The sequence below is a fragment of the Helianthus annuus genome, chromosome 17 (genome assembly GCF_002127325.2).
Source record: "Helianthus annuus cultivar XRQ/B chromosome 17, HanXRQr2.0-SUNRISE, whole genome shotgun sequence".
NCBI lineage: Eukaryota > Viridiplantae > Streptophyta > Magnoliopsida > Asterales > Asteraceae > Helianthus > Helianthus annuus.
In genome coordinates this window covers 39,178,675-39,194,585 of record NC_035449.2, presented here as the reverse complement: position 1 = coordinate 39,194,585, position 15,911 = coordinate 39,178,675, and the positions used below count along the sequence as shown (strand labels likewise).

Below are 15,911 nucleotides of genomic sequence, written 5' to 3'. Positions count from 1 at the left end.
TATTCATATATATATGTATGTTCCATATAGCAATATTCATATATATAGGTGTTCCATATAGCGATATTCATATATATAGGTGTTTGAGTTGGCGATATTGATGTATATATGCATATCAAACAGCGATATTGATGTATATATGCATATCAAACAGCGATATTGAATAAAGTCCCAGATTTGTGTCAGAAACACCCCTGAATATCGCTATCTCATATCACTATATACCTAGTTTCACTCTTTTCTTCCAAGACCACCTACATGTGATCTTTTGGTGGTCAAACCACCTAATCCTGCAAAAAAAAATCCATTATATAAGGCTCTAAGCAAAATCATTGATAACTTAGAGGCGAAAAGGAGCATTTTTTCTAGCTGGCAATGAAGGGAAAAGAGAATGTGCTGGGTCAGTTGGGAGAAAATAACAAAGCCTAAAGACGCAGGTGGGTTATGGCATACCCCGCATCGAGATGCGAACATTGCTTTACTTACAAAATGGTGGTGGCATTATAAGAACGAACCAAATGCGTTATGGAGAAATGTGATTAAAACTTTGAATAATTCTAAAAACTCTTGGCTATTTATCCCGCACACAAGTAACTCTTCTGGAACGTGTAAAACAATTGTGTAACTGGATATCCTAGTAGAAAAATTGAAAGTGAATCTTGTGAGTGTATTCAAGGGGGTAGTCGGATCGGGTGATAATATCCATTTTTGGCTAGAATAATCGTGGGCGGTTCAAGAGCCTTTAAAGAATGTGATGCGGGAATATCAAGTGTCGACTCAATTATGTAATGAAATAAATCCACATTTAGTGTTCATTAAGTTTTGTTTTAATTTATGTCCATTGAGTTGATCATAAAAACTCTATATAAGTTCTCATGTAATTTGTATTGGGGGATAGTTTTTGAGTTTTATAAAATAATTGATTTTTCACTTCAAATTCCGTGCCTTTTAGGTGGAATCTTGGGGGTTGGGGAAGAATTACACGGGTATTCGTAGAATCAACGTGTTTGATCGTTCTTGCTATCGTTTCACGTGCTACATCAGTTGGTATCAGAGCTAAATTCCTGGCTCAAAATGGCTTGTGAGAGGGATTATCGCTTGTACCACACTCTACCCTGTTTTGATGAATACGAGGATGAGCAATGGTATTCTTGGGCGACGATGATTCGGGTGGTACCAGTAGTGTGCTCACCATTAGACATGACCACAAAAAAGAGTCGACGATCATGGGAGCCGGTGATGACGAATCAAGTTTCAAAAGTCATAGCGTTAAGGGTGATGGTCCTACTATGGTAACGGGTGGTCCAGCGGCTACATTTGGAACTCAACCTGTTAGCATGGGGGGCTTGCAAAAAAAATTTCATGAGCAAAGCAATGAAGTCGAAGGCATTAAGAAACACAATAGATTTTGGTGCTTCTCAAATTTACTTTTGTACAATTTTAAAAGGTAATTTTCCAACAAATAGTTTTGAGGAAATTATTTTGGATGATGAAAACCATGGTATACAAAATTCTCATGCTGTAAAAATCTGGTACGAGGTTCTATTTGAAAATTTGGTTGATGGCCAGATTGTGGAGGTTGGAGAAACTATGTCGTCAAAAGATGCCCCTCATATTGATCAAAATGAAGAAAAAGTTGTTAAACTTGATGCGTATTTTGTAAAAAAAATACAATGAGGTCCATGGTTTACGACTATATGGTTATTTAGTTGGAACTATATTAATTGAGAGGGTCAAGACAATAGTGAACAAGAAATGGTCCTATGCTCCGTTCGACCCAGGTGGTACAGGTTCAGAGTCAAATGAGATAACCCGTGAAGTAGAACTACTTGGGCGGGCCTTGATAATAATCGAAAAGAATCGGATTGATGTTCCTTTCGATCCAGGTGGCTTTAGCCTGGGACAAAACTCGAGGTCGAGTTTTCCAAAGGTGGGGAGAATGATGCGGGAATATCAAGTGTCGACTCAATTATGTAATGAAATAAATCCACATTTAGTGTTCATTAAGTTTTGTTTTAATTTATGTCCATTGAGTTGATCATAAAAACTCTATATAAGTTCTCATGTAATTTGTATTGGGGGATAGTTTTTGAGTTTTATAAAAAGTCATTTTTCTCTCCCAATTCACTGTGAGTGTTTTGAGTGTGAAACCCCCAATTTTCGGTATTCTACGAGAATCAACGAATTTTGGAAGAATTGTTCCTGGTATTCTGCGTGAATCAACAGGTCCGATTTCATATACCATTTTCTAGACTACATCAGTAATGATGCGGGAATATCAAGTGTCGACTCAATTATGTAATGAAATAAATCCACATTTAGTATTCATTAAGTTTTGTTTTAATTTATGTCCATTGAGTTGATCATAAAAACTCTATATAAGTTCTCATGTAATTTGTATTGGGGGATAGTTTTTGAGTTTTATAAAATAATTGATTTTTCACTTCAAATTCCGTGCCTTTTAGGTGGAACCTTGGGGGTTGGGGAAGAACTACACGGGTATTCGTAGAATCAACGTGTTTGATCGTTCTTGCTATCGCTTCACGCGCTACATCAGTTGGTATCAGAGCTAAATTCCTGGCTCAAAATGGCTTGTGAGAGGGATTATCGCTTGTACCACACTCTACCCTGTTTTGATGAATACGAGGATGAGCAATGGTATTCTTGGGCATGCGACGATGATTCGGGTAGTACCAGTAGTGTGCTCACCATTGGACATGACCACAAAAAAGAGTCGACGATCATGGGAGCCGGTGATGATGAATCAAGTTTCAAAAGTCATAGCGTTAAGGGTGATGGTCCTACTATGGTAACGGGTGGTCCAGCGGCTACATTTGGAACTCAACCTGTTAGCATGGGGGGCTTGCAAAAAAAATTCATGAGCAAAGCAATGAAGTCGAAGGCATTAAGAAACACAATAGATTTTGGTGCTTCTCAAATTTACTTTTGTACAATTTTAAAAGGTAATTTTCCAACAAATAGTTTTGAGGAAATTATTTTGGATGATGAAAACCATGGTATACAAAATTCTCATGCTGTAAAAATCTGGTATGAGGTTCTATTTGAAAATTTGGTTGATGGCCAGATTGTGGAGGATGGAGAAACTATGTCGTCAAAAGATGCCCCTCATATTGATCAAAATGAAGAAAAAGTTGTTAAACTTGATGCGTATTTTGTAAAAAAAATACAATGAGGTCCATGGTTTACGACTATATGGTTATTTAGTTTGAACTATATTAATTGAGAGGGTCAAGACAATAGTGAACAAGAAATGGTCCTATGCTCTGTTCGACCCAGATGGTACAGGTTCAGAGTCAAATGAGATAACCCGTGAAGTAGAACTACTTGGGCGGGCCTTGATAATAATCGAAAAGAATTGGATGGATGTTCCTTTCGATCCAGGTGGCTTTAGCCTGGGACAAAACTCGAGGTCGAGTTTTTCCAAAGGTGGGGAGAATGATGCGGGAATATCAAGTGTCGACTCAATTATGTAATGAAATAAATCCACATTTAGTGTTCATTAAGTTTTGTTTTAATTTATGTCCATTGAGTTGATCATAAAAACTCTATATAAGTTCTCATGTAATTTGTATTGGGGGATAGTTTTTGAGTTTTATAAAATAATTGATTTTTCACTTCAAATTCCGTGCCTTTTAGGTGGAATCTTGGGGGGTTGGGGAAGAACTACACGGGTATTCGTAGAATCAACGTGTTTGATCGTTCTTGCTATGGCTTCACGTGCTACATCAGAATGTCTTCCCTACCTCATTTCAAGTGGAAAAAGAAAAAAAAATCCTTGGTGAAGGACGGTCAAACATTTGATTGGAATGGAAATGGAAGAGACTTAGCTTCAATCAAGCCAAGTAGAAAATGAAGAATTCATGGAGTGCTTAATTTTGTTGCAGCGCGTTTCCTTATCTCAACTTCTAGATATATGGACTTGGCCTAAGGATAATATGTTGTTTAAGCACTCCATGCTCCACAAATGATTTTAGGATCATCTTTATATACATAGAAGTTATAACACAATACCAAAAGAACAGGATATTTAAAAATACAAGTTTGGTGGGTTAATAGATAAGTTGGGTTTGTTCTCGGTAGCATCAAGGAAAAAATCTTGTTTAATGCCTTGGGGCGTTTGGGTTCGTGAGAGTGGAAGGGGAATTGTTGGAGACCTAAGAAAGTTGATAAGGCTGAGCGGGGCACCAGCGGGGAGTGGCCGCGGTGACCCTATTCCCCCAGCGGGAACACCGCTGCCATCCCTGCGGTGACCCAAATCGGGGAGGTGGGTTGGGGTGAATTCACCGAAGAAGGAAGGGGGAGAGTGTGGGGCCACCATCTTTTCAAACCAATCAATTATTTCCTTTTTTTTAATAAAAAAACAAGTCACCTAATAGGGGAGTGCCGCCATCAAATTGGGGTGTGAGGGGAGTTTAAGAGGGGAGTTGACGTGGCATAACCTGATTGGGTGTGCGTAAGAGAGGGGACTCCCCTCTTAGGGGAGTGCCCCGCTCACCCTAAGTTTATGTGGAAAGCCTATAGCCCTATATAGATCGTCTTCCGACTATCCTAGCACTGAACGGGAGAAAAGAAACTGTTGGGATTGAACCCTACCAAAGGAACAGATGATGTAAAGCCAAAACTGGTTCAGAACAGTGGATTCATCATAAGAAGCAGTTTGCACTAAACTTTCCCCTTGAAAGTGATCCTAACATCTTATATGCTCCAAGTACTGCCCTTATCAACAATTGTTGTTCCTGGTAGCTACTGATCAAGTTAAAAACTGATGAAGAACTAAAGTCCTGCTGCCCAATCTAATGCCTTGAGTCAAGCACTGCTGATCATGACAAGTACTGCTGGGTTCACAGCAGTGGAAGGATGCAGCAGCAGTTTTGATTATCTTTATGTAATGTAAAGCCAAAGCACTGATGAAGTTTAAAGGCTGAAGCTCAATCTACTGATGAATTCCAAGCACTGATGAAAAACCAATGTACTGCTCTTTCAAGGCCTGATCACCCTTTGAAGAAAGCACTGATGCTCAACATCAGTGGTCGACTGCAACAGTGGAATGAAGAATCAGTGTTTATACATCAGTGTTTTAAGTATAATCAGTGTCTGTATGCTCAGTAGTTGTAGAACAGTAGATAGAGTTTGTTAGTCTGTTAGATGTCACTATCATGGTGACGTCAGCTGAGATGCTTCAGTGGTTTGGTTTGCCTATAAATGGAGCAGTACCCTGTACTGTTACATTTGATTGACTGAGTAGATTCTTCTTCTCCAGTCCAATCCTTTCATCTTGTGCAACCAACCTTGGGGTATCAGGCTGAGGGGGAGCTTAGTTCTGTAAACATGCTGTAATCATTTGCTTTGTATTTCAATCATTCAACTTAATGAAAAGCATTTGTTTATCAAACTATTTTCCTCTTTGATTGTGTTTACAAAGTTTGTATCCATTTCCGCTGCACTTTATATTCTGACTGTTCAATTTATACAAACAAACACAATCATGAGAGCCTCCGATCCTAACAGAAACATCAACGTGGGTCCTATTGTTTCTAGACTTTGTTGGGAAGGAGGAGGAGACTAGTGAGCATTTATTGACGGCTTGCAATTATGCTACCTTGGTCTAGCATGCTTGGTAAGGCGTCCCGGTTATCTACGCCTTGTCGATGCAGAATTTGATTAATATCCATAAATCGATGAAGTTGAGTTGTAGGAAGAATAAGGTTATCCAATCTAAGTGATCATTTTTACTGCATGTTAGAGCATCTGAAAAGCTAGAAATGAGCTTATTTTTTAAAGCAAACAGACTAGTATATTTAATACGGTGGAAGATATTAAATCGTAGGGTTATCTATGAATTAAAAATAACTCTCCTTTTAAGAGTTTAATATAGAAAAATTGGTGTAATTTTCATCATCATCATCATACTCAGTAATTCTCACCAATAGCAAAGCTAAGGTAGGGTCTGAGGAGGGTAAGATGTAGACAACCTTACCTCTACCCCGTAGGTATAGAGAGACTGCTTCCACTAAGACTCCCGACTCGATAGTAGTTTTGTATCAAGGCTTGGACATAAGGCACATAACACTCAGTAATTGGGACAGAGGCCGAATATATAGTGCATGACCCCCTTCTCTTTCGGCTATCAACGACACCACATGATGTATGATTAACCACCCCCGCTTAATGTTATTTTCATGAAATTAGTAAATAACGTCAAAATTAGTGTACTTTCATGTTTACCCCTGAGGACCCACACGTATATACATTATATGTGCATACCACAAGTGGGGCGTTATTGGTGTAATTTTATGCTTTATTAAAAAAAAATAGGTCTCTTTGTATTTAGTAAAGGTTACCATTAAAAAATTAATCTTGTGGTTGTTGTTTGCTTTTAAACTACACGGTGCGGGGAGGCATGAATGAAGTGATACGTGACAGCCCATCAGAAAAGAGAGAAAGCCCAAAAATGCAGGGAGTGGAATCGGCTTGAATTAGACTGGAGGGTATGGGGGGCGGCCTTGGCCCGGCCCCGCACCCCCACACCGCCCCCCTGTGGTCCATCCTGTCGTCTCCGTCGCCGAGCAGGCGAACTCGCCGGCCCACCTCCTTCACACACATACCTATACATACATACATATATATATATATATATATATATATATATTTAGCCCCATCCTCCACCCTCTTGGTCCATCCCCTTTAGGCTCATCCTCACTTTCGGTGACGTGGCGGCCCATCCTCTTGGGATGAGCTCACCATACCTTCTGGTCTTAGGCTAGAGGGTATGGTGATGGTCCTCCAAGGGAGGATGATCCGCCACGTAGGCGTCACGTCATAGTTCTCCCAAGATGGTCCATCCCACAAAACTAGAGGGTATGGGAGGATGGTCCTAGATAATCCTACCCCACAAACAAACAAACAAACAAAGTTGTACAAGTATTAATGCCTAATGTACAAATCTCATTCACAAACAAACAAAGCTGGGTCCACCATTTGGATCGTCCTGGACGTCCATATCTTGACGTTGAAGACGGGGGGGGGGGGGGGGGTGAGGGGGATGGGCCGGCGTCGGACCGAGACAGGGTGGGGGGCGGGACCATACGGTGCAGCCTTAGACGTCCAAAATCATCCCAAAACTCCACAACCTATCACGAACCTCCACATCATCCCGCCGCCCCTTGGCGTGAAGGGAGCCCCGTGCGGTCTTAGAAGCAAGCGTGGCTTCTTGACTTTCTTTGCTTCACCGTTCTTCGACAGTTGGACTCCACTAGCCCAAAAACTCCCTACAGTCTTTTGCTTACCACTGACGTTTTCATCCCTTGCCCTTTGTTAGCCTGAAGCCGGGTAAATCAAAGTGTCTCAAGCAAAGCAAGATAGTGGGAAAACGACGATGAAGAAGCCCCAAATCTACTAAAAGTAGTCAAATCATTCTTTTGCTTGAACCCTACCTAGAGGTAATTCGGATTCAGTTTTTCTTTCAGATTGTTGTCATGATCAAAAGTGTTCATTCAGTTCAAGAATTTCATAAATGTATACCAGTATATCTACTACGCAATAGTTTAATTTGAGTACGTTTTTATTTGATTGGGAATCAGAAGAAAGATTTTTACCCATCAAGTATGTTTGTTAGTTAGGGATGACAATAATACCCGAGTATGGTATAGGATTGGAAAAAAATATTTCGCGGGTATGATACCCGACCTAATTATATACTGCTTTACCTCAACCATATATCCGAAACTAAACTTTCCCTTTAAGATTATGTAGTTATATATTTTGATGATGTTATTTTGATTTGTATGTTACAAATACGAAATTATCAATTGGAATTTATATTATCATGATTGTTACGTATAGGATGTGTCAAATATTATATGGTAATAATTTTATATTAATTTTGATTTATTATTATTTTTAATTATGTTAAGAGTTTAGTAAACATAGAATTATAAAAGATGATCACCATCATACTCAGTAAATCCCACCAATATCAAAGCAAAGGTTTGCAAAGATAGGGTTTAAGGAGAGTAAGATGTAGACAGCCTTACCTCTACCCCGTAGGAATAGAGAGGATGCTTCCAGTGAGACCCCCGGCTCGATAGTAGTTTTGCATCAAGCCTTGGACATAAGGCACATAACACTCAGCAATCGGGACAAAGACCGATTAGTGCATGTACCCATTTTTCTTTCAGTTATCAATGCCACCACATGATGCATGATTAACCGTCCTCAGCTTTTAACGTTATTTTCACGAAATTAGTAAAATAACGTTAAAATTAGTGCACTTTCACTTTTGCCCCTGATGGCCCACACAGTGGCGAAGCTTGAAATTTTTTACGGGGGGGTCGAAAACGTATATACCCAAAAATTTCTATAGAACCGGGGGGTCGAAAACGTTTATACCCAAAAATTTCTATACAAAAACTACATATATAACACTACTGGCCGAAAAGTTCGGGGGGTCGGGCGCCCCTCCCCGCCCCTTCAAAGCATCGCCCCTGGGCCCACACATATATACATTATATGCGCATACCGCAAGCGGGGCGTGCACAGAATTATAAAAGAGAGAAAAATATATACTTGAAAATCCCAACGCTTAATTTTTAAAACACTAATGGGTATACCCGATGGGTAAATACCGGACGGTTTTGGACCAAGTATCCCATTGCCATCCCTAATGTTTGTGAATCCTACTTTAGAAATGCTTTTTTCTTTCTGCAGTTGAAAAAAAGTAACAAATTTTGGATTTTGTTTTTGCATTCTACCTTGCAGCACAGCAGCAATATGGAGCATCAAAACCCCACAAAAACTCAATGCCTAAATTCAGATATCATCAGCACCCTTCCTCAAAACATAATTGAAAATAATATTCTAAGTCGTATGACACTCCGAGATGCAGTGAGAACGAGCATTTTGTCAAAGGAATGGCGGTATACTTGGCGGAGCATGCCTAAACTTGTGTTTACTCGTAAAATGGTCAAACGACCGTCTAATCGTTGTTGCACACTCTTGCACAAGTATAAGCTTGTTAATGCCATCTTCAATGTTTTGTTATTACACAACGGTCCGACAATACTAGAGTTCGAATCTTTGTTTGGTAAATTTTGTATAGATTCTGAGTTTGCCCAGATAATAAGTTATCTTGCAAAGGGAAATAAGGTGAAAGAACTGAGCTTCGATAATGTTGAGGTATCTGCTCAAATGTTTCGACAGTTCCTCTCTAAGTGCTCGTTGCTTGAGGATATCGTTTTGGTAAGGTTCACATAACCATTTATGAAGTTCCTACAATTAACGATGTTATTATAAAGGTCTTTTTTATGCAGATTGCGTGTGAAAAGACTCAAAAAGGCGTCGACTTTGTAGCAGGAGAAAACAAGTTCACATTTGTTGATCTTTTACAGTGTGTGCCGTTGATTGTGTTGTTGCAAATCTCAAAGTATTATATGAAGGTAGTATTTAGGTTAAAGATTACATCTGATGTAAGAATATGGTATTTGCTATTTTTGACCTTCGTATACGGTTAAAGTATTTGTCTGCAGGTGGCATGCCACGTAAGCTTCCAACTTCACTAGCCCATCTCGAATATCTGTATTTGGATCTGTGCATGGCCGAAAAAGATGAGATTTCTTCTGCCCTTTGTATGATAATGAGCTCTCCGTTGTTGAAGAAAATCCATTTTGTGGTAAATAGTTATATTATCATATATGGGATTGGTTCTTTATATAATTATTGACATTTTTCAACATATCTTCTAGAGTAAAATGCCATTTTCGTCCCTGAGAATTGAACAGTTTTGCGACCTTCGTCCAAATGTTTGTTTTTCTACATCTGGATCCAAAAGGTTTGAAATCTTGCCATTTTCACCCGGCTTGTTAACTCCATCAGTTTTTTCCATTAAGTCAGGGGTATTTTCATCTTTAAGGGCAATGTGGTCTTTTTCACTTTATGTACAAGCATTAGCATAATGTACAATCAGGTCCTTAAGTGAAAAAGACTGAATTGCCCTTGAAGTTAACAAAAAGACGAAAATACCCCTGACTTAATGGAGAAAAATGGATGGAGTTAACGAGCCAGACGTAAATGGCAAGATTTTAAATCTTTTGGATCCAGATACGAAAAAACAAACCTTTGGACGAAAGTCACAAAAATTGGCCAAACCTCAGGGACGAAAATGGCATTTTACTCTATCTTCTATTTAGATGTATGATAATGAGGACCCGCCTGTTCAACAAACTCCCACTGATTTCCTTGATCCGGAAGACTACCCAGATATGAACTTGGATTATCTTGAGATATTGATGATAGATGACTTTAGTAACTTACCTCTTGAGATGGAATTTGTAAAACTTATCATGGCCAAGTCACCTGCGCTAGAGGAAGTACAAATTAAGCTTCGGTGCACTGTTTCCGTTAATGAAGAACTGAAGATGGTTAAAGACATGCTACTACTCCCATTTCCCCGGGCATCACCTTATGCTAAGCTAATCATTGATCGCCCGTAAACTACTTTATAAAGGCTGTTATTTTGATGTAGTTAATTTCCTTTGTTAGGATTAAGGATTGTCATCGCGGAATCCTTTTATGCACTATTTTGTATTTGTAAATTCTCATGTTGTGTGTTCCTTTTCTCTAAATGATAAATAGGGTTATATTTTTTCCTCCTGATGCTATGTTTTAAACAAGTTTGTAATGTAATTTAGCTATTAGGTGTGTGAGCCTCCTCCATTTGCTACATATACATGTGCAAGTTTCAGATCTTTGATCTGTTTTAAATGGTGCTTTATTGACTTGTCATCTGAGTGGATTGTTCAATATCTAACTGAGCATGTGGCAGTAGTGAGGTTAATAATGGTTGTTGGCGGTGGTTTTGTGGTTGGGTCACGAATCACGATAGCAACTTTCAATCCAAGTAAGGGGGCTCATTCTTTCGGCAAATGTAATCCAACAGGTAGCGCAGGAAACGAAAACAGCAAGGGGCAGATTTTTCGTTCAGCTAAGGAAAACAAAACAAAAAGGGGCTAGTTTTTCAGTTGGTGATCGATAGCAGGTGGCTTACGACCAAGGAATAAATCGGAGTAGCACCATCTTGATCAAGAGGCTACCTCTTAATGGAACCATTAAGAATTTTACCAATGAGAATGTAGAAGAATGTGACATGTGATGATTTACCATTCAGAGGTTACCTCTTAACCATTCAGACTTGAGGTTACCTCTTATTCATTCAGAGGTTTTAAACCATTAAGAGGTAATATCTGAATGGTTATTAAGAGGCTACCAAACAGCCCCATGGAAATGAAGTTGTAGATAACATTGTAGATGTGAAAAAATAGGCCCAGTTCAGAATTATTGGGGAGAATGTTAGCCGATAATTCTAAAGGAAAAAGTAATAATGCGGAATACAATTGAGGTGAAGATAAAGTTAGTTTTGATTTTATTATCAAGTGTTGGTATTTTATTTGTTGAGTTATGTTTGTATGGTTAATTCATTTAATCTAACTTTGATTAACTATTTAAATTAAATAAAGTTTGAGTTGAGTTAGGAATAGTATAAGGTTAGGGTGGAGGGAGTGGTCTCAGGGAAGGGATCGGGTTCGGGTCGGGTATTGGTAATCCCATACCCGTACCCGGTTATAAAATCGCATCCCATACCCGACCCAATACCCGTCGGGTATTTGTCAGGTAATTACCCGTCGGGTATCGGGTATACCCGTGGGTATCGGGTTTACCCAGTAGTTTGTTAAAAAATATATGTTGGGATTTCTAAATACATCTTTTACTATTGTAATTATTATATTATTTTATTTATACAAAAAATATTATAAATTAAAAATGTACATTACATACATATAAGTTTTATCATAAATTAATATTCCCTCCGTCCCATTAAAAGTGTTATATTTTGAATTTTCAAAGTCTTTATTTATAAACTTTAACCTTAAATAATTTTGTTTGTGTTAGATAATACTTGATGAAAGTTATATGATTTGAGTGTGTTTTACAAGTGTTTTTATCGGGTTAATTTTCATCAAGTTTTATGTAACACAAAAATATATAATTAAAGTCAAAGTTTATAAATAAAGACTTTGAAAATTAAAAATAAGACACATTTAATGGGACGGAGGTAGTAATAACTTTATAATACTTATACACTCACATGCATATACTTCACAACATACAAAACATAAATACTATTATCAAATGCGTATACTAAAAGAATTTTTTTTCACATCATGAACATACTAAAATAAATCACTAATAAACAAGGGTTAATGGAAAATAAAAGTATAAATTAAAAAAAAATCCGGTATATGATCGGGTAAACGGGTATGTGGTTTCGGGTAATCGGGTCGGGTATCACCTAATCCCATACCCGGAAATTTTTTTAAAACTAATCCCATACCCGGCCCAATACCCGTCGGGTATCGGGTATACCCGTCCCATTTGTGTCGGGTTTCGGGTATACCCGTCGGGCTCGGGTATTTTTGCCATCCCTAGATCGGGGAGGGGTGTTTACTGTTTACCGATTGGTGATGTGTAGCCGGTCCTTGTTTGGTGATCGGGGAACAGGAGAGAGGTGGTGTAGGCGGTGAGTAGTCAGTAGGGGTGCAAACGAGCCGAGCCGAACCCGAGCTCAACCAGGCTCGAGCTCGAGCTCGTTTAACATATGAGAGCTCGAGCTCGAGCTCGAGCTCGTTTAACATATGAGAGCTCGAGCTCGAGCTCGGCTCGATTCGAGCTTTATTTCTAAAGCTCGAGCTAGGCTCGAAGGCAATTTTTCAAGCTCGAGCTCGGCTCGGGCTCGACTCGTTTAGTATTTTAATTAATTTATATTAATTATAATTATTATTATTATACATATAATTAAGTTTTTTTATATTTATATAAATGGTAATTTTTATTATATATAAACATATGTTTAATATATAATAAAAAATATATAAACAGAAAGCTCGTTTAGGCTCGCGAGCCGGCTCGAGCTCGATAAGCGAAGCACGGGCTCGGGATCGTTTACTAAACGAGCTTGTTTTTTAGGCTCGGGCTCGAGCTCGAGCTCGTTTAAGCTCGGTTCGTTCGAGCTTTTTTTCGAGCCGAGCTCGAGTAGCTCGCGAGTAGCTCGGCTCGTTTGCACCCCTAGTAGTCACCCAGTGGGGAAGAGGAGAGAGGTGGGAGAGAGAGGAGATTAATGGTGCGCCCCAACCCCTTTCAACCAATCACATTTTTTTTTAAATTGTTTACCACTCTATATGTGTTTGACCATTGCTAGTGATTGAGTTCAAAATGGGGAGTGAAATGAGGACTTGACATGGTATGACATTATTGGTTAGAAAATAAGTTTACCACTCCCCAAATGGTGACCACTCATTCCACCCTTATAATAAATAGATGGTTAAAGTTATTGTATATAATTTGTATATATGCTTTAGTTTATAATAGTAAAAGAGTAGACGGTGTTTCTCTATATTGTTAGACTATACGGTGTGGGCGTGGAAAAGTGGCGTGAAAGCCATTCTACGCCGGGCACACCATTCTGGATACGGCGTGGAGGCCGATGTTGTTGAAGGGGCGGCAAGAATTTCACCGGCGTGGAGGGCATAGTGGGAGACGACGTGGCCGCGTGTGATTGGATGCAATTAATATTAACTAGGTAATTTTCTCGCGCGTTGCGGCGGTACATTATCATAGACGTTCAGTGAGTATTGGTTCGGTTCGTTATGGTACCGGTATGATAATTCACTCGGTGTAGAAATCAACATGTATTTATATCGATCGAAAACAATAAAAACGATCACTGTACCTGCACTGATATTGTTTGAACTATATCGACCAGTTAAGATTGTCATGGTATCGGTATCGGTACCGATGTTCATTTATCTTCACAAAACAGATTTGTACAAACACAAAGTCATTGAAATCGGAAAACCATAGAAATGCATGCATGTACCATTACTAATGTTGTTTGGTCAGTCTTGATTCGATTTGGTACGATAACGACACAATATCTATTTCTAATAAATTTTATATCGTAATGTGGAAAAAATAAAGAGGTTGAGGTCAGTTAAAAAAAAGATTACACAACTTATTAGAAAACATTCAAATTATATGATGAGTAAAATATTATTATAAGAAATCAAAACAACTACTCAGAAATATTGAACTACTATTGATGGTAACTCTCAAAAATATATAAAAATCAAATTATATAATAAACTAGGTTAGAACTCCGTGTATTATACGGCTTGAATAAATATAATTTTATATACTAAATAAAAAATAATATATTTTTAAAAACCACATTTATTACACGTGTTGAGTAAATATAATTTTATATAGAGTTAAATGTCATTTTAGTCCCTGTGGTTTGGGCGATTTTGTCAGTTTAGTCCAAAGGTTTGAAACGTTGCCATTATAGTCCAAATAGTTTGAAATGTTGCTATTTTAGTCCACTGGATTAACCTCATCCCATTTTTCTGTTAACGAGAAGGACAGTTTGGTCATTTTATATGGCTGAATTGCCTTTCTAGTTAGAAGAATTACATAAAAAATGATTAAATTGCCCTTCTATTTAACAGAAAAAATGGATGAAGTTAACCCAGTGGACTAAAATAGTAACGTTTGAAATTATTTGGATTAAAATGGCAACGTTTCAAACATTTGGACCAAACTGGCAAAGTGGCCCAAACCACAAGGACTAAAATGGCATTTAACTCTTTTATATATTAAATAATAAAAAAATATATCTATAAGAATCTCGTTTATTGTGCGGGTTAAATAAATGTAATTTTATATACTAAACAATAAAAAAGTTATATTTTAAAAAAACCTTGTGTATTCACGGGTGGAAAAAATATAATTTTATATACTAATAATCAAGAAAAAGTTATATTTAAAAAAAAACTATAAGTATTGTACGAGTTGAATAAATCTAATTTTATATAGCAAATAATAAAAAATGTTATATTTATAAAAACCATGTGTATTACACGGGTTTATCTATTGTTAAAAAAAATATTTAAAAATATATCATTAAGAACCTTGTTTATTGTGCTGGTTGAATAAATGTAATTTTATATACCAAACAATAAAGAAGTCATATTTAAAAAAAAACTTGTGTATTCACGGGTGGAAAAAATGTAATTTTATATACTAAATAATAAAAAAGTTATATTTTAAAAAATATATGTGTATTGTACGGGTTGAATAAATCTAATTTTATATAGCAAATAATAAAAAGATGTTATATCTTTAAAAACTTTTTGTATTAAACGCGTTTATTTATTGTTAAAAAAATCTCTCTAAATCAAAATTGATTTTTTTATTGTTTTTTAAATTATGTTAATGTTATTTTAAATTTTTGGTTTGATTAATAAGTTGTTTAATATAATTTCTCATAGTTAACAATAATAACATTAACAATAAATAATATGCATGTTTATCTACTGTTAAGTGAAACAATGTTTTTTAGTTTAGATAAAACTTTACGATTTGAAGTTAAGTTTATGCCAATAATTTAGAGTTGATAATATTTTTATTAATTTAATTTTATATAGCAAATAATAAAAAATGTTATATTTTTAAAAACCCTGTGTATTACACGGGTTTATCTATTGTTAAAAAAATCTTTAAAAATATATCTTTAAGAAACTCGTTTATTGTGCGGGTTGAATAAATGGGATTTTATATACCAAACAATAAAAAAGTTATATTTAAAAAAAACCATGTGTATTCACGGGTGGAAGAAATGTAATTTTATATACTAAATAATAAAAAAAAAAGTTATATTTAAAAAAAAAAACTCCGTGTATTGTACGAGTTGAATAAATCTAATTTTATATAGCAAATAATAAAAAATGTTATATCTTTAAAAATCGTGTGTATTACACGGGTTTATCTATTGTTGAAAAAAA

The 15,911-nt window shown here is 36.9% G+C and overlaps 1 protein-coding gene across 3 annotated transcripts; it reads left to right on the top strand.

The window, feature by feature from the left end:
- The first annotated feature begins 7,139 nt into the window (after nucleotides 1–7,139).
- Nucleotides 7,140–10,671, top strand: LOC110922019 (F-box/FBD/LRR-repeat protein At1g13570). 3 transcript variants are annotated; one of them, XM_035986976.1, is made up of 5 exons: nucleotides 7,140–7,460; nucleotides 8,779–9,258; nucleotides 9,330–9,455; nucleotides 9,533–9,688; nucleotides 9,762–10,108. In XM_035986976.1, exons 2-5 carry the CDS (start codon nucleotides 8,791–8,793, stop codon nucleotides 9,969–9,971), a joined length of 960 nt encoding a protein of 319 aa, XP_035842869.1. In that variant the 5' UTR covers nucleotides 7,140–7,460; nucleotides 8,779–8,790; the 3' UTR covers nucleotides 9,972–10,108. The 3 variants fall into 3 exon arrangements, with proteins under 3 accessions (XP_035842869.1, XP_022022040.1, XP_022022039.1); XM_022166348.2 differs by lacking the exon at nucleotides 9,762–10,108 and adding an exon at nucleotides 10,206–10,671 and having other exon boundaries at nucleotides 7,144–7,460; nucleotides 8,787–9,258; XM_022166347.2 differs by lacking the exon at nucleotides 9,762–10,108 and adding an exon at nucleotides 10,206–10,671 and having other exon boundaries at nucleotides 7,144–7,460.
- The last annotated feature ends 5,240 nt before the right edge of the window (nucleotides 10,672–15,911 follow it).

What these genes read in the sequence shown, in the direction of transcription:
- LOC110922019 (XM_022166348.2), top strand. Translation starts at nt 8,791, where the DNA reads ATGGAGCATCAAAACCCCACAAAAACTCAATGCCTAAATTCAGATATC. An exon ending in TGCTTGAGGATATCGTTTTG is followed by an intron (nt 9,259 to 9,329) that starts GTAAGGTTCACA and finishes TTTTTTATGCAG; the next exon opens with ATTGCGTGTGAAAAGACTCA. An exon ending in TCTCAAAGTATTATATGAAG is followed by an intron (nt 9,456 to 9,532) that starts GTAGTATTTAGG and finishes ATACGGTTAAAG; the next exon opens with TATTTGTCTGCAGGTGGCAT.